The sequence below is a fragment of the Cricetulus griseus genome, assembly GCF_003668045.3.
Source record: "Cricetulus griseus strain 17A/GY chromosome 1 unlocalized genomic scaffold, alternate assembly CriGri-PICRH-1.0 chr1_0, whole genome shotgun sequence".
NCBI classification, from domain to species: domain Eukaryota; kingdom Metazoa; phylum Chordata; class Mammalia; order Rodentia; family Cricetidae; genus Cricetulus; species Cricetulus griseus.
Window position 1 is genome coordinate 64,083,949 of NW_023276806.1, and position 18,284 is coordinate 64,102,232.

At 49.9% G+C, this 18,284-nt stretch overlaps 1 protein-coding gene across 1 annotated transcript; it reads left to right on the plus strand.

Annotated features, from left to right (window-relative positions):
- Positions 1-4: 4 nt before the first annotated feature.
- Positions 5-16,368, plus strand: Npr1 (natriuretic peptide receptor 1; the record flags this gene model as incomplete). Its single annotated transcript, XM_027392857.2, has 22 exons — positions 5-560; positions 1,287-1,486; positions 2,087-2,200; positions 2,577-2,712; positions 3,024-3,115; positions 4,647-4,782; positions 4,967-5,051; positions 6,215-6,335; positions 7,035-7,109; positions 7,300-7,377; positions 7,623-7,727; positions 7,975-8,046; positions 8,143-8,299; positions 8,681-8,836; positions 9,068-9,236; positions 9,864-10,010; positions 10,129-10,252; positions 10,377-10,445; positions 10,892-11,066; positions 11,241-11,339; positions 15,059-15,150; positions 15,262-16,368. Coding segments are annotated over 22 exons (3,021 nt in total), but the record flags the coding sequence as incomplete, so codon positions are not given.
- Between the last annotated feature and the right edge of the window lie 1,916 nt (positions 16,369-18,284).

Consider the following 18,284-nt stretch of genomic DNA (forward strand, 5'->3'; position numbering starts at 1 on the left):
CGTGGGGCCGGCCGTGGAACTGGCTCTCGAGAAGGTGAAGGCGCGGCCGGACTGGTTGCCGGGCTGGACGGTCCGCATGGTGCTGGGCAGCAGCGAGAACGCGGCGGGCGTCTGCTCCGACACCGCTGCCCCGCTGGCCGCGGTGGACCTCAAGTGGGAGCACAGCCCCGCGATGTTCCTGGGCCCCGGCTGCGTGTACTCCGCGGCCCCGGTGGGGCGCTTCACCGCGCATTGGCGGGTGCCTCTGCTCACCGCCGGCGCCCCGGCTCTGGGCATCGGGATCAAGGACGAGTACGCGCTGACCACGCGCGCGGGGCCCAGCCACGTCAAGCTGGGCGATTTCGTGACGGCGCTGCATCGACGGCTGGGTTGGGAGCATCAGGCGCTGGTGCTCTATGCAGATCGGCTGGGCGACGACCGGCCTTGCTTCTTCATAGTGGAAGGGCTGTACATGCGGGTGCGTGAGCGCCTCAACATCACAGTGCATCACCAGGAGTTCGTCGAGGGCGACCCTGACCACTACACCAAGCTACTGCGGGCCGTGCGGCGCAAGGGCAGAGGTGAGGTGGCCACCCACCCGGACGCCTGGCCCGCGCGGCCTTCTCTCCGGCCTGTCCACGGCCTGGCAGTCCTCCCTCCTTTGGGAGCCAGGCCTTCTCCTGGCTGTTTCTCTTAGAGTCTAGCCCAACACGACTTCCCTACCTCGAAGTTTCTAGTCCCTCTCTTGCAACCCTTGGCGCCCGGTTTGCATTCCTACCCTCTCCCCATCCCCCACCCCTTTCCTCCGGTCTCCCCGTGACCTTCCTGCTTCGGACTTTCCTGAGTTAAGCGCGGAAAGGCCTAGTTCTAGCGCTGCTGCGTCCTCTGCTTGGTTCCCGGCTCTTCTTCCTCCTGTTTCCACTGTACCCTACCAGGTTCTCCCTCCTCCAGTTTCTCTATTGCTCCCACTCGAGCTCTCGGGCCATTCTCTTGATTCTTCCTGCATTCTTGGTCCCCCACCTTCTGTCCCCTCCTCCCACCTCTCCCTCCCTCCCTCCCTCCTCTGCACACCTTCTCCCATCTTTCACACTCCCTTGCCCAGAGTCAGCCAGGAGTTGGTGCCATGTAAAGACTACAAACTCAGAATTACCAACCTTGCCATGCCTTGTGTGTTCATTCATGTGCTCTCTCTCTCTCTCTCTCTCTCTCTCTCTCTCTCTCTCCCTCCCTCTCTCTCTCTCTCCCTCTCCCTCTCCCCTCCTTTCTCTCTTTCCTTTCCCCTCCTCTTTCTTCTCCTTTCCCTCCAGTTATCTACATCTGCAGTTCTCCGGATGCCTTCAGGAGCCTGATGCTTCTGGCCGTGGATGCTGGTCTAACTGGGGAGGACTATGTTTTCTTCCACCTGGATGTGTTTGGGCAAAGCCTTCAGGGTGCTCAAGGCCCAGCTCCCCAAAAGCCCTGGGAAAGAGGAGATGGGCTGGACAGCAGTGCACGCCAGGCCTTTCAGGTGAGTGCCGGGGTTTGAAGCCCAGGTGTGGGACTCTGAGCTGTTGACACATCATTTCCAGACACTATGGCCCTACATGTCTTGTCTGAAATGATTCCAGAGAACAGGTTTTTGATAGTCAGAGAGTTGTACAGTGAACTCCATGGGATTTGGAGGCTTCAGAGCCAGGAGGCGAAAACAGATAATGGAATGGATCTGTAATAGGAGGATATTAAAGACTGATGGACAGACAATCCTTGAATCTTTTGCTCAAGCACAGAGGCCACCTCATAAAGGACACAGGGTTCAATTTGATCTTTTTCTTATTTAATTTTGTTTTCTTTTGTTTTTGTTTGTTTGTTTGTTTTGAACCAGAGTCTGTCTATGTATCCCTGGTTGTTGTCCTGGAACTCACTGTATAGACCAGGCTGGCCTCAAACTCAGAGATTCTCTTGCTTCTGCCTCCTGAGTGCTAGGAATAAAGGTGTGTGCTACCACACCCATTCAATTTGATCTTGACCTAAACAGAGAGGCGGATCTGGAAGGTGGGACCCCAGGATACAGGAAGGACTGAAGTCAGTCAGCTCTTAGCACTCCCCTTTTCACTGATCCCTTCCTCAGGCTGCCAAAATCATTACTTACAAAGAGCCGGATAATCCTGAGTACCTGGAATTTCTGAAGCAACTAAAACTCTTGGCTGACAAGCAGTTCAACTTCACCATAGAGGATGGCCTGGTAGGAGGGGGTCCTAGAAACCTCCAGTGTGGATATCCATAACTAATGGCATCCCATTACTCCCCTTCTTCCTATTATTTCTGTATCTCTCCTGATGATAGAGGGGGACAGTGGCAAATTCAACCCTTGAACATAAAGTCCTCATCAGGGAAATGGAAATGACATAGCCTGCCCCTATCTGCCTAGCATGACTCTGAGTAGGGAGCAATGGTAGATGCTAAAGTATCCTTTAAGTCACATCTCCGTGGAATATGGTTGTTGCTTTCTGTATCCTCTTCCAAGCTCCTGGTACCCCCAGTTCCCTACCCACAGCACTACACTTTGTCACTCTGCCATTTATCTGTCTTTCCTGCCTGAGCTCTGCTTGCTTCTACAGGAGAATATCATCCCAGCATCCTTCCATGATGGGCTCCTGCTCTATGTCCAGGCAGTGACAGAGACTCTGGCACAGGGAGGAGCTGTCACTGATGGGGAGGACATCACTCAGCGGATGTGGAACCGAAGCTTCCAAGGTCAGGGCCTAGAATTAACTGGACCGGGCTGCTTTTGGAGAGAAATGAAAGTGAGCCCCTAGTGGCCCAGCAGGTTATCCAACCTGGTCTCCTAAATTCATTGTGTGTGCTGAATCTGCTATTCCCACTACCAACACAACTGTTCTTTTCACCATTATGCATATATCCATATTTGTGTCTATATCTCCATCGAGAGAGAGAGAGAGAGAGAGAGAGAGAGAGAGAAGAGAGAGAGAGAAGCTTGGGATGAAGTTAGGCATCACTAAACCTCCATTCTTTCAAAACACAGTTTTCCTCCCCTATGTCCCTAGGTGTGATGGGATTCCTTAAAATCGATAGCAATGGAGATCGGGAGACTGACTTCTCCCTCTGGGATATGGATCCAGAAACAGGCACCTTCAGGGTAAGTTCATGAATGCACCAAGAAGACAGTGCCAGGCAGGAATGGTCTCTCATCCTCCTACCCAGCCCCCAGCCCTGCCAGGTATCTCGTTACTCCTTGGGCAGCTATGAGAGCACTGGATAAGGCAGGCTCAACTCCTCAGTCTGGGGAACCACCAAAATGATCAGGATGCACAGGCTTCCCCCCTCAGGGAACCCCTTGAGTTCCTTAGACAGTTGGGACCCCCTGCTAGCAGAGACAGGTACTTAGGACCAAGGAGAATGCATATGTGCAGCTGTGTCAATGCAGCAGGGACAGGAAGGGACAGAGGTCAAAGGCACCAAGAATCTACCAGTGAAGGCTTCAGCAGTTGATTTTTTACTCGTTGCTCTTTCCTCTTTGGGGGTCCTGCCTCCCAGCTCCCAAATAAATCACACAGATGCTTATTCTTTCTTAGGAATGCCCGACCTTAGCTTGGCTTGTTTCCAGCCAGCTTTTCGTTAATTATTCTGTTTGTCTTTTACCTCTGGATTTTTATCTGTCTCTATTCTATATACCTTTCTTTCTTTCTTACTCTGGTTATTAAGCTGGGGGCTAACCCCTGATGTCCTCCTCCCTCTCTCTTTTTCTTTTTTTCTTTTTTTTTTTTTTTTTTTGAGACAGGGTTTCTCTGCAGCTTTGGAGGCTGTCCTGGAACTAGCTCTTTTAGATCAAGCTGGTCTTGAACTCACAAAGATCCACCTGCCTCTACCTCCCGAGTGCTGGAATTAAAGGCATTCGCCACCACCGCCCAGCCTCCCTCTATGTTTCTTGCTCCACATCTCTCTCTCCCTAGATTTCTCCCCCTATTTATTCTCCATGCATGCCAGCCCTGCCTATCCTTTCTCCTGCCTTGCTATTGGACGTTCAGCTCTTTATTAGACTGATCAGGTGTTTAAGACAGGCAAAGTAACACAACTTCACAGAGTTAGACAAATGCAACATAAACGCTGGACATGGTGGTGCATGCCTTTAATTCCAGCACTTGGGAGGCAGAGGCAGGTGGATCTCTGTGAATTTGAGGCCAGCTTGATCTACAAAGCAAGTTCTAGGACAGCTAGGGCTGTTACAGAGAAATCCTGTTTCAAAAAAACAAAACAAACAAACAAAAAAGAAAGCAACATAAAAGAATGCAACACATCTTTGCATCATTAAACAAATGTTCCACAGCATAAACAAATGTAACACATCTTAAAATAATATTCTACAACAGGTAGGCCTGGAAGTGTAGACTGAGGTGTTATATCTGTCTTGTAACCAAATGCCAACTCCCTGAGTATAGAGTTGGAGTTTCCAGTGGGATTTCCTATGGGTAGTTCTCTGCAAAGCCTTTTAGTGTTGAAGTTTTTGCCCCTTTTGCCTTGGGCATGGATTTGAAGACTCTCTGGATAGTCACAACAGGAACCTGGTGAGTAGTTAATAGCCCAGATACAGGTCCTGGAAACAGAAAGGCAAGCAGGGGGTAAGATGACACAGAAGGCTACAGGCACTCACCACTCCTGATCTCCCTCAGGTCGTCCTGAACTATAATGGGACTTCCCAGGAGCTGATGGCTGTGTCAGAACGAAAATTATACTGGCCTCTGGGATATCCACCTCCTGACATCCCTAAATGTGGCTTTGACAATGAGGACCCAGCCTGCAACCAAGGTTAGTGGACTGGCCTATGCTTCCAAAGTCCTGTCGTAGAGACACTACCTCCTCCCTGGGGACTTAGAGGCTTCTTTCTGCCCGGCTGTGCCCCCTTCATTTGTCATCACAGTTGACTTTTAGGCAATTCCTCCTTCCTATTGTCTAACTCATCCTCTCTTCTACAACTTGGACCCTCCCACAGACCACTTTTCCACACTGGAGGTTCTGGCTTTGGTGGGCAGCCTGTCTCTGCTTAGCTTTCTGATTGTGTCCTTCTTCATATACAGGTAAGTTATGGACTGGGGTGCTAAGTGACGCTGGGCAGACTTGGGAGCACAGAAAATGGAGCAGGAGGAGAATAGGCCTGGGAAGGAGCTTCGCTTGGGAAAAAATACTTACTTCATTCCCTCAGGGAGGAGGCAGAAGCTCCAGATTGGAGTCTGGAAAGCATGGACCAGTCAGGTTGCTTCAAGCTGGGTTATAGCTACAAAGCTGTATTTAGGGAACTCAGAGGGAACAGAGAAGCTGGGGGTGACGTCATAGCAGAGGCGTGTTAATGTGGAACTGGCATCTTTGCTGAGACCAAATGGAAAGCAGTGGTTCAAACCTTCAGGTACTGGCCCAAAGCAGTTGGCCCTGGATGGTGAACCCTGCTGCGGGCCAGCTGCTGACCCTGGACCGGAAAAGTGGGGTGAGCCAGGTGGTGGTGGCGCACGCCTTTAGTCCCAGCACTCGGGAGGCAGAGGCAGGTGGATCTCTGTGAGTTCGAGACCAACCTGGTCTACAAGAGCTAGTTCCAGGACAGCCTTCAAAGCCATAGAGAAACCTTGTCTCAAAAACAAAACAAAACAAAACAAAACAAAACAAAAATCAGGGTGAGAGAGCCCACTCCTGCCCTCCAGTGCATGTGGAAATGAAAGTTCAGGGAAGGCTAAGGCAACAGGAAGAGAGGGAGGAGAGCGGTGCTGACTGAGCACATACTGTGTGCCAGGCGCTTCCACACTCCCGACAACACTTCATCCTTGTAGTCCACTGAGAATGAAATAGCTGGGTTGTGGTGGCACACCTTTAATCCCACCACTTGGGAGACAGAAGCAAGTGGATCTCTGTGAGTTCGAGGCCAGCCTGATCTATAGAGTGAGCTCCAGGACAGCCAGGACTGCATAGTGAGACCCTGTCTCAAAATAACAAAAAAGAAAGGAAGGAAGGGGGAAGAAAGAAAAAAGAAAAAGGAATGAAGTAAAAGTTGATATAGAGGCCTCCAGTTTCCAAAAGAAGGAAAGAAACTGAAGTGATTACCCTGGATCTCCTTCCTGTGAGATAGAATTTCCCTCAGGCCCCAGTCCTCCCAACTCTCAGCATCTCTTAGCACATGGAGCATCCCAGGGCTCTGAGGGGCTGCTGAGCACCCCACAGGGTCAGGGGCTCAGGTGCAGACTTCACATCCCAGGAAGATGCAGCTGGAGAAGGAACTGGCCTCAGAGCTATGGCGGGTTCGCTGGGAGGACCTGCAGCCCAGCAGCCTGGAGAGGCACCTTCGGAGCGCCGGCAGCCGGCTGACCCTGAGCGGGGTGAGACCACATTGTCTCTGGAGGGTGGGAATATCTGAGTACCACGGGAATGCCTGATAAGCAGCTAGAAGTGGCTCTAAGCTAGATGAGTTGACTCACACCTGGACCCAGGACTTGGGAAATTAAGACAGGAAGATTGCTGCAAGTCTGAGGCTAGCCTATGCTATAGAATGACACCCATCTTAGAAACCCAAAACTTAGTGGGGTGGTGGTGGCACACGCCTTTAATTCCAACACTCAGGAGGCAGAGGCAGGCAGATCTCTGTGAGTTCAAGGCCAGCCTGGTTTTTACAGAGTAAGTTCCAGGACAGTTACAACTAAAGAAAACCAATAGATAAATACATTAGTTAAAAAAAAAAAAGAAGGCAAAACACAAGTCTACCCCCAGTTCTGCCTTTACTTGCTCACTCTGACACTGTCTCAGATGGGGGTTACAGTTCCAGCCTCTCTGGCAAGGCTATTTCAAATGGCCTAAGTGAATACACAGCTATGAGTCTAATAATCTACACAAAATGGGGTGAAAGCTAGCCTTGGTGGCTCACACCTGTAATCCTAGCCTGGGAGGCTGAGGCAGTAGCATTGCTAGGAGTTCCAGGGCAGCCTGGACTAAAGAGCCATACCCTGTCTTGGGAGGGTGACACAGATAAGGGACAGTGTGCTAGAACTTCCAGGATAGAGAGTGTTTGTTCACCTCTTCAGCGAGGCTCCAATTACGGCTCCCTGCTGACCACAGAAGGCCAGTTCCAAGTCTTTGCCAAGACAGCATACTATAAGGTAGGTCTGGAGAAAGATTGATTATCTTTGGGACCCAGGTGGATCCCAGGTGTGCTCTGCGGACTAAGAGACGGGTCTGAGATGGGCCACCAGGGGACGGGGTGGTCCCAGGGGCACGGCTGGGCTTTCAGAAGCAACTGAGGGTGTCTCAGGCCATACTCTGTACCACAAGTCTCTATTTCTTGCTCAGGGCAACCTCGTGGCTGTGAAACATGTGAACCGGAAACGCATTGAGTTGACACGAAAAGTCCTGTTTGAACTTAAACATGTAATGTAGGGGAGTGAGGCTGTGGCCTGGGAAGGGACCCATGGGTACTCCAAGAGAGTTGGCCAACAGCACTGGCTGTGGAGGGATCTGTAGATCTGGGGTGGGCCCTTGAGTCTTGAGGGTAGTAGATAGCCTAGAGGGTAAGCAGTTAGGGAGCAGACTCCCAGGAAGGACATGTTAGCAAGCATGTGATTTGGTGAGGTGTGAAGCCTCTGCCAGGGCCTTGATGCCGCCCCAACCTGCAGATGCGAGATGTACAGAATGAACACTTGACCAGGTTTGTGGGTGCCTGTACCGACCCCCCCAACATCTGTATCCTCACAGAGTACTGTCCCCGTGGGAGCCTACAGGTGAGTGGAACAAGGGGTGTGTGTGTCAGGAATCCTGGCTCTAACCCTACTGACCATATGAACCCAGACAAGCATCCCTCTTTCTGGTTTTTCTTGGCCCTCTCTGTAAATGGGAGTTGGGGGGTGGGGGTGGGCATGGTGATGGTGCTAGAGTAAATCCAAGTGTCCTGTTGTACTGGTTTATGCCAGTAGCTCCCTTGTACCTCCTCCTATGCCCAGGGGGGTCTGACTCTTGCTGCCCCAGCAGGACATTCTAGAGAATGAGAGTATAACTCTGGACTGGATGTTTCGGTACTCACTCACCAATGACATTGTCAAGGTGAGTCCGGAGGAGCTCACTGGATGCCAGGCAAGGGCTGGGCATGGTTGGAAGTCACACTCATGCCCAAGCCCTCTGCCTTCCTAAATTTCCCAGGGAATGCTCTTTCTACACAATGGGGCCATTTGTTCCCATGGGAACCTCAAGTCGTCCAACTGCGTGGTAGATGGGCGCTTTGTGTTAAAGATCACGGACTATGGGCTCGAGAGCTTCAGAGACCCGGAGCCAGAGCAAGGACACACCCTCTTTGCCAGTGAGCCTGACTCTTGACCCCTAGGCCTTTGCTGCCAACACAGCTGAGAAGGGCAACTGAGGCCTAGCCTAGTTGACTTGGGTGCATCTCTCACTTCCAGGCTCAACCTTCATTGGTTAAAGAGGTCAGACTAAGTGGTCTCTTGCCCTCTCGTTCTCAGAGCTGTGGGGTGTCCACTGGAGTCCTAGCCACAGCCTTCTTCCCAGCTAATCTTCAACTGCCTCATGCTTTCTTTTCTCAGTGCTATCAGACCATGCTGTCTTACTTTTATTATTGCATTTATTACCCTTGAGATGATATTCATTTGCTAGTTTTCCTTTTCCTATCAGAATGTAAAATACCTTATCCCTCAGTTTTGAGGCTCCTCCTTCTGATCCACAGAAAAATTGTGGACCGCACCTGAGCTCCTGCGGATGGCTTCACCGCCTGCCCGTGGCTCCCAAGCTGGTGATGTATACAGCTTTGGCATCATCCTTCAGGAGATTGCCCTCAGGAGTGGGGTCTTCCATGTGGAAGGTTTGGACCTCAGCCCAAAAGGTGAGGATCATGTGGCCTATACACCAGCCAGTCTTGACTAATCCACCCCCAGAGAGGGAACCTCTGAAAACACCCCTACCCTTCCTTGTGGAGTGGGGTGTCAACCACATCCTTTGCTCTATGGCTACCAGTGACCAGTCCACTCTGTGCTCTGGACTGGAATTGCCCCACCTACCCCTGCTGGTTGCCCTTGGTAATGCCACTGTTCCGTGCATACCCCTTCCCACACAGAGATCATTGAGCGAGTGACTCGGGGTGAGCAGCCCCCATTCCGACCCTCCATGGATCTGCAGAACCACCTAGAGGAACTGGGGCAGCTGATGCAGCGGTGCTGGGCAGAGGACCCGCAGGAGAGGCCACCCTTTCAGCAGATTCGCCTGGCTCTACGCAAGCTAAACAAGTTAGTGGTCTCTTCCCACAACTGCCACCATAAATCCCACACTTAAATCTGTTTCCACAGTAGCAGAGGGAGCCCACTGCAGTCCGTCACAGCCTCACAGGCATCTGCATAGGTGTATAACTTGGCTGCCCTCACAGCTCACTACCGTTCACAGCTCTTTCTCTGCCAGCATTGACACCCCACACCCTGTCTGCTGGCAGCCCTACACTGACCTAAGAATACATGGCCCAGATGCCCCAGTCTCTTTCCTCCTCACTCCTTAGTCTCAAGCCTACTCAAAAGTTCCTACTCCAGCCTTTCTGTCTGCCTCTCCAGTAGACCCACTAGGGCCTAGTTTTCCCAGAGATGTCTCTCTGCTGCAACTCATCCTGTCTCACTTCCTCTCCACCTCCTTCCAACTCACTTGTGTTCCATGAGAATAAATAAGATATCCAGCTGGGCCCAGAGGAGGTGATGTCTGTGGGTTCGAGGCCAGCCTAGTCTACATGGCAAGTTCCAGGACAGCAAGGACTATTTAGAGAGACCCTGTCTCAAAGGAAAAGAAAAAGTGGTGAGTGCCTAAATGTGGACACTGCCAAGCAGGACTAGTCATCTCATCTGTGTCCCCGTGTGCCCCATGACCCTCAGGGAGAATAGCAGCAACATCCTGGACAACCTGCTGTCACGCATGGAGCAGTATGCCAACAACCTGGAGGAACTGGTAGAGGAGAGAACACAGGCTTATCTGGAGGAGAAGCGCAAAGCTGAAGCCTTGCTCTACCAGATTCTGCCTCAGTGAGTGTTCAGCTGTGGACACAAGCATCCCCACGCATGTACGCACGCACATCCAAACAATCCATAGCTCAGTCCTTCCCGCCTCACCTTCTGGTCTCTACCTGCCCTCACCCCTCAGCTCTGTGGCTGAGCAGTTGAAGAGAGGCGAGACAGTCCAGGCTGAGGCCTTTGACAGTGTTACCATCTACTTCAGTGATATCGTGGGCTTTACAGCTCTTTCGGCAGAGAGCACACCCATGCAGGTAAGTGGAGTTCAGACACAGGCAACAGGCCAGTAGGTCAGCTTGGCCTTCTGGTTAGCACTCCCCATTTGTCCCTGGTGGGAGCCCACATTCCCCATTTCTCTTGGCTTCCCTTGCCTTCCAGGTGGTGACCCTGCTCAATGATCTGTACACCTGTTTTGATGCTGTCATAGACAACTTTGATGTGTACAAGGTGAGCTTGTGAGTTGGTGTGTATAGGAAGAACAGGCAGATGTGGACAGTCAGAAAAATGTTCAGAGAGGTACACTGGATGAAAAACAAAAACAAAAACAAAAGGCCAGGCAGTGGTCATGCCTTTAATCCCAGCACTCAGAGGGCAGAAGCAGGTATGTCTGTGAGTTCAAGGCCAGCCTGGTCTACAGTGAGTTCCAAGACAGCCAGAGCTACACAGAGAAGCCCTGTCTGGAAAAAACAAAAGAAAACAAAGACCAAGGACATAGTTGAAGAGACACAGAAGGACCCAGGAACAGACAGAGAAACTGTGGGGATGGAGGATGAGTACAGTGACAGGCAGGCTGATAGGAACAGAATCGCAGACAGTGAACATGGTTTGGCAGGTTCACCAGCACAGGGAAAGCTCCAGTCCTCCGGTCCTTCATTCCCATGCCACCCCCACAGGTGGAGACCATTGGTGATGCTTACATGGTGGTGTCAGGACTCCCAGTAAGGAATGGACAGCTCCACGCCCGAGAGGTGGCCCGAATGGCTCTTGCACTGCTGGATGCCGTGCGCTCCTTCCGCATCCGCCATAGGCCCCAGGAGCAGCTGCGCTTGCGCATTGGCATCCACACAGGTCAGACCGCAGAAGGCTGAAACTAGGGAACAAGCAGCTGTTCCTTGCCTAGTCCCCTTTTCCCCTGCCTCTCCTTACACATCCTGGGACCACACATTCCAGCTCCCACCTCTTCTGGAGCCCACCTACCTCCTCTAACATCCTGGGCTCTGTTCCCTGCTTTTTCCCTCCCAGGTCCTGTGTGTGCTGGTGTTGTAGGGCTGAAGATGCCCAGATACTGCCTCTTTGGAGACACAGTCAACACAGCTTCAAGAATGGAGTCTAATGGGGAAGGTAGGATGGCCCTCCTAGAGGGAATGAGAAGGGCAGCTGGCCAAGGCAGCCTGCTAGTTATGCCTAACTAGCTCCTAAGCTAGCTGCCCTTTCTCTCCCTCCCACACAGTATTCTCATAAAACATGTGTCCCCCAATCTAGACTATTGCTGTGTGTGTGTGTATGGTGTATCGTGTGTGTGTGTGTGTGTGTGTGTGTGTGTGTGTGTGTGTGTGTGTGTGTGTGTGTATTGAAAATGTACTAAGCCCTTGCCAGGTGGTGGTGGTGGCACACACCTTTAGTCCCAGCGCTTGGGAAGCAGAGGCAGACGGATCTTTGTGAGTTTAAGACCAGCCTGGTCTACAAGAGCTAGTTCCAGGACAGTCTCCAAAGCCACAGAGAAACCCTGTCTCGAAACACCCCCCCCCCCAAAAAAAGAAAGAAAATTCACTAAGCCCACCTTACCTATGAACACTGTAGCTTAGTTAGGTACCTGAAATGTTTTCAAGGAACTTTCTCTAGCCAACAACTGAGCAACATGATCTAACACAATCCCCTTTTCCTTCTATGTGTGGTATTAAGAGATTTAGCAAGTGCCTTAACACTGAGGTATGTGATAGAAGATATTTATATTCTTTTTTTTTGGGGGGGCGGAAGTTCAACGCAAGGTTTCTCTGTAGCTTTGGAGGCTGTCCTGGAACTAGCTCTTGTAGACCAGGCTGGTCTCGAACTTACAGGGATCTGCCTGCCTCTGCCTCCAAAGTGCTGGGATCAAAGGTCTTGAGCTTACAGTTCTATTGCTGCAGTCTCCAAGTAGCTGGGATTACAGACCTAAGAGACCAGGCTGGAAAACGAAGTTTATTTTATAATAACAAGTATTGAATGTGCTCATACACCCACAAAGATAGGTGTTTTGCTAGTGAGATGGCTCAGTGGGTTAAGGTGCTTGCTGGCCAAGCCTCATGACCTGAGGTTGATACCTGAGACCCACATGGTATCAAGGGAGAAGGGATCCCCACAAGTTGTCCTCTGACCTCCATATACCCCTCACATACCCACATTCATATGTACTCGTAAAATAGATAAAAAAGGCCAGGCAATGATGGCATACACCTTTAATCCCAGCACTCAAGAGACAGAGGCAGGCAGATCTCTGTGAGTTTGAGGCTAGCCTGGTCTACAGAGTGAGTTCTAGGACAGCCAAAACTACACAAAGAAACCATGTCTTGGGAAACCAAATAAATAAATAAACAATAAAAATAGGAACCATGGGAGCTGGAGAGATGGCTCAGAGGTTAAGAGCACTGACCGCTCTTCCAGAGGTCCTGAGTTCAATTCCTAGCAACCACATGGTGGCTCACAACCATCCGTTATGAAATCTGGTGCCCTCTTCTGAAGCAGAATGTTGTATACATAATAAATAAATAAAATCTTAAAAAAAAAAATAGCAACCACAATGTGCCAGAAGTGTTAGAGCACATATTTACTCCCAGTACTTGGGAGGTAGAGGAAGGCAGATTTCTGAGTTCAAGGTCAGCCTATTCTAAATAGTGAGTTCCATGACAGCCAGAGCTACCCAATGAGATCCTGTCTTGGAAACAAAACAAAAAACAAACACATTCTGACATACAATGTCCAAAATTGTCTTCTCCACCCACAATGAATAAATAAATGTAATAAAAATTTAAAGACTTATGAGAGAATGCAGTGCAAAATGCCAAGCATTTTATTGTCATTCATCTCTTCTGGGTCTCAGCTACTCCATATAGTATTCCTATTTGAGGGTTGTAAGAGGTCTAGCACAACTCTGGGTAGGCAGTAGGCATCTAATAAATGCTTATTTTTCCCCTCCCTTCGGCCTTGCCTCCTGTTTCTTCTATGTTTGTCTACTAGGTGGTTGTTTGAGATCATATCTCAAGTTGCCACAGCGGACTTGAATCCTAACCTTCCCCTCACCTGAATGCTGAGAGCACAGGATTGCCCCACCTTGCCCTGTTTTTATCTGTTTTTGTTCTGTTATTTTTGTCTTGAGATAGAAACTTACTATGAAGTCCAGGCTGAGCTGAATCCCTTCCACTGCAGCCTCCCAAGCCCTAGAATTACAGACAGGTCCCTGCTATATTTGAGGTAGTTATCAATTGAGTAAAAAGTTACCAAGCAACTACCTACAACCAGGCTTCATGAGCTGAGAAGGCCATGTGACCCTCACCTGAGCCTCGTGGTGGGAAGCCTGCCCCCAAAGCCCAGAGAAGTCCTGCTCAGCTGATAGTCTTTGCACCTATGTTTGGAGCAGAGGTAGAAAAGAACTCCTCTCTCAGGTCATCTTTTGCCGAGCACACTCTCAAAAATGTGTCAGCAACACAGGATACCATGAAGACACAGGTCAGCGTGCCTTCCAGAAAGAGTGTGGGAACGGAGGGGCCTCACTGACCTCCTGGACAGCTTGAGCAGACCTCCTGCCATGAAACGAGTACTGACTCCCGCAGGTGGTACAGTCCTATAATCCCAGCACTTGGGAGGCTGGAGTAGGAGGACATTTCAGGCTAGCCTTGGCTACAGAGTGAAACTATGTTTCACAAAATGGTGTGGGTGTGGGTGTGGGTGTGTGTGCATGTGTGATGTGGTGGGGTACGGCATCCAGAGAGATGGCTCATTGGGTAAAATGCTCACTGTTCAAGCATGAGGTCTTGAGTTTGGACACTAGAGCATGTAACCCCAGCACTGCCCGGAGGGACAAAATAGGCAGATCCCTAGAGCTCACTGGCTAGCCAAATCTAGCCCAAACAGTTAAGGCTCAGACACAGTGAGACCCTAGGTCACACAGTAAAATGGAGAGTGACAGGAAATTCAAGATTCACCTCTATCTCCAGGTGTGTACACACTGTATGCATACTAGCATTGAGTCAAGTACTGATCTCAACAGCCAACAGTGTTTCCTGTGTGCCACACTGTGTCCAGATACTTTGTGAATGTTTTATGTGCTTATCTGAAGTGCTGGAAATCTAAGCCGGGTGAATGAGAGTGGGGTTAACTTCCCTTATAGCACCCACCCTTTAAAACGAGCACTGTCACTGTTAGCCTTTTATAGACTAGGGAGACAAAACAGGTTTATCTTAGTTACCTGGAGTCCAAGCTGAGCTCCACACTGAGTTAGAGCAGCATTTGCAGTGTGGGTTCCTCAACAGTGCCATGCGCCCCCTCAGGAGCTGGCTGAGTCTCCAAAGCAGTGTGTGGGACAGTGTTTTCCACAGTCACAAAGATGCTCTGTAATCCATAGGTACAGTATTGTGGCCTTGAGTATCATCTGGCAATTGATGACTTAAGAGATGTCCTGGGAGCTGAGAGTGTGACTTAGTCCTTAGAGTGCTGGCTTCACAGCAGAAAGCCCTGGGTTCAATCTCTGGCACCACATAAACCAGATGTGATGTTTGCCTGTCATCCCAGCATGTGGGAGGAGGCAGGAAGATCAGGAGGGAAAAGTCAGTTTAAGTAAGGAGGTCTTATCTCAAAAGAGAGGTGAAGAGGACTTGGCAGGGCCAGAGTGATGGCTCAGCAGCTAAGAGCACACACTGCTCTTGTAGAGAACCCAGGCTATGTAGTCACACTTTACAAGGACAGTCCAGGACTTTCTGAGCTAAAGAAAGCAATTGCTGTCCACCCCACATTCCCAGTCTTGTCTGTCTGACCCTCCTGCTCCCGCCCCCGGGACTCCTCAGCTTCCTCCACCCCATCCTCTCCAGCCCTCAAGATCCACTTGTCTTCTGAGACCAAGGCTGTGCTGGAGGAGTTCGATGGTTTCGAGCTGGAGCTTCGAGGGGATGTGGAGATGAAGGTAGAAAGGAACTACCTTAGATCCCAGGCCACGCCCATGCTTAACCTTCTCAAGTGACTCCTGCAAGTGGTGCCATTCCCTACCCAGCCTCCTCTTTTTTATTTCTTCCAGGGCAAAGGCAAGGTTCGGACCTATTGGCTCCTGGGGGAGAGGGGATGTAGCACAAGAGGCTGACCTACTGCTCCTGCTGTCCATCTCATCACCTCTCTTCCCTGTGCGGAGATACCAGAGGCATCTAGCTTCCACCTCTCCCACAGCAGCCCAACCACTGTGGAAAGATTGGGGACCTGAGCTGTCTTCCAGCACAGTCACCAGATGTGACCTCGGAGAGGATGGAGACGGTGGGGGCAGGAAGGGAAACCCTGGAGCTTGTAGGGCTGACTAAATAAATGCACAGTCACTCCTGGTGGCACACTTCCCTGGCCCACCCTTACTCAGCTGCCAAAATTGGGAAGGGGATTTCTTCTCCTCCCTCAACTTGGCTCCACTGTAACTTTTATAGGAAGGGAAATTGCCACCTGAGGGGAATAGAAAAGGAAACTCTAGGAGTTTGCAGGAGAGCAGTCATGTGACACAAATACTCCCTCATTCCCACTCCACCCCCGCAGACCTTGGACACAGTGCACTAGGGAGAAGAAAGGCTATGGGTCCCCATGCCTTGGTTCTCTTATGAGCAAAAACCATTAAAGTCTTTATTCCTGTGGACAGTCTCTTCTTGAGGGAGAGAGGGTTGCTAGGAAATGGTCATGTTCTTTCTCTACCCTCTACTTCCAAAAGAGTTACCTTCAACTTTGTTTCTTTTTGTTACAAATTTTATGCTTTTAATTTTATGAATTCTAATCAACTTTTGTTTATGTGTATTGTGTCTATTGATGCTGGTTTTGGTAAAGCACACCTTTAGCCTTTAGTCCCAGCACTCGGGAGGCAGAGGCAGGTGGATCTCTGTGAGTTCCAGACCATCCTGGTCTACAAGAGCTAGTTCCAGGACAGCCTCCAAAGCCACAGAGAAACCCTGTCTCGAAACACCCCTCCCCCCCCAAAAAAAAAGAAAGAAAAAAAATCCAAATAAAGTATTGAGGAAGTATCTCAGTGATAAAAGGCTTGCCCAGCATGTACAAAAGCCCTATACCAATTCTCTAAATCACTAAAGAAATAAGAAAACACAAGTCCTTATGTATTCATACATTCAACTTCATAATAAACTGTTACACATTGTTATTATTATTATTATTATTATTATTATTTTACTATTTTACAAGGACATATTTTGGTTTGGTTTGGTTTGGTTTTGGCTTTTAGGAGACAGAGTTTAGCCCTGGCTGTCATTTGTAGACCAGGCTGGCCTCTGACTCTTGAGCTCTTGGCAATCTTCCTCCTTAAACTTCCCAAGTATAGCTATTAGAGGTGTGAGCCCCATGCCTGGTTTTCACAAAGATGTTCTTGTTGCTTTTTAAGTAAATGTGTGCACAGGCTTGAAAACAATCTCTAATGTCACCTTCAGAAACACCATCCACCTCTTTAATGAAGTTTTTAGATTTATTTGTGTGTACTGAGTGTTTGGCCTGTTTGTATGTCTGTGCACATATGTCTGGTACCCTGGTACAGAGGCCAGAAGAGGGCAAGGGATCTTCTGGAAATGGAGTTACAGGTGGTTGTGAGTTATGTGAATGTTGGGAGCTGAACCTGGGTCCTCTGCAAGAGCAGCAAATGCTCTAACTGCTGGGCCTTCTCTGTGTCACCTCCGCTCACTTTTGAGATAGTCTCTCCTTAGCCTGGAGCTTAACAAATAGACTCCACAGACGACAGGCCAGTGAGGAGCTCCATCTCCCACTTCCCCCCCAGTGCTAGGAAAGTGTGGTGCTTAAGCTTTCTAGGCAAACCCCTGACAGAATGGGCTATCTCCCCACATCAACAAGGACATTCTCAGTGGTGACCATAAGTAGCCAGTGCTCTTAACCACTGAGTTATCTCATGGAGCCTTTTACTTTAGATGATACTTTGATTTTTATTTACTTTGTGTGTGTTGGTAGGGGACAGGCTCACATAACCCAGAGCACACATGTGAAGGTCAGAGGTCAGCTTTTAGGATTCAGTGCTCTTCTTCCACCAAAGCACCTTTACCTGTTGAGCCATCAGACTGGCCCTTAGGGATCTCCTGAAAACTCAGTTGTGGGCTGCAGAGATGGCTCAGAGGTTAAGAGCACTGGCTATTCCTCCCGAGTTCAAGTCCCAGCAACCACGTGGTAGCCCACAATCATTTATAGTGAGAGCTGGTGCCCTCTTCTGTCGTGCAGGCATACAGTTGGGCAGAACACTGTGTATACAATAAATTAAAAAATCTTTAAAAAAACAAACTCAGTTGTGATGTGGGAATTGGGATCTTCATCTCCTTGTACTCTATTATCTATGTTGGTGTAGGCAAGTGTGACTTCACCCACTGCCCCTCAGGAAGGCTAGAAATGCCAGGCAGTTGGTAGAATTCTTGACTAGGATTCATGAATCCCCAGGTTCCAGCTGACACTGAATTGGTCAATTGTACTGATCCAGGCCTCTAATTCCACCCTCCCAGAGGGATGGAGGTCACCCTTGACTGTCAAGTTGGGGGTCAGTGTGGGCTCCATAATAACCTGTCAAAAATTAATGAAGCCCGAACTGGATCCAGAGTTCTCCTTTCCCAGCTGCAGCCACCTAGCACCTTCCTAAGCAGTCAGGCAGGAATGTGGGGGAGAGGTGTAGCTTCGCTTCCCCCACAGGCAAGGAACGCGCCAGACATTTCTTCATTACCATCCATCAAATGCGGACTGGCCTCTGCCCTGACCTCCCCAGGCCTCTTCCTGCAGGCTGTGCCCAGTGTGACCTGGTGGCAGGGTGGAACACCAGGGGCTTAAAGGTCTGCTCACCAGACAGTGTTCTTTCGTATACCAAAGGTGTCTCTGGAGGTCTGATGAGATTTATTGAAAGAGGGTGCTTACACTCACCAGCCAAGCTTCTGATGAAAAGCTAAAGGAAAGATGGTTGTCCTGGCAACCACTGCACTCTCAACTTTCCTGTGGGCCCTGGTAGCCATTTTAACTCCCATGCCCAATTCTTCCTCCCAGGAACTGTGGACAGTCCCCCGGGAGAAGCTATGATGT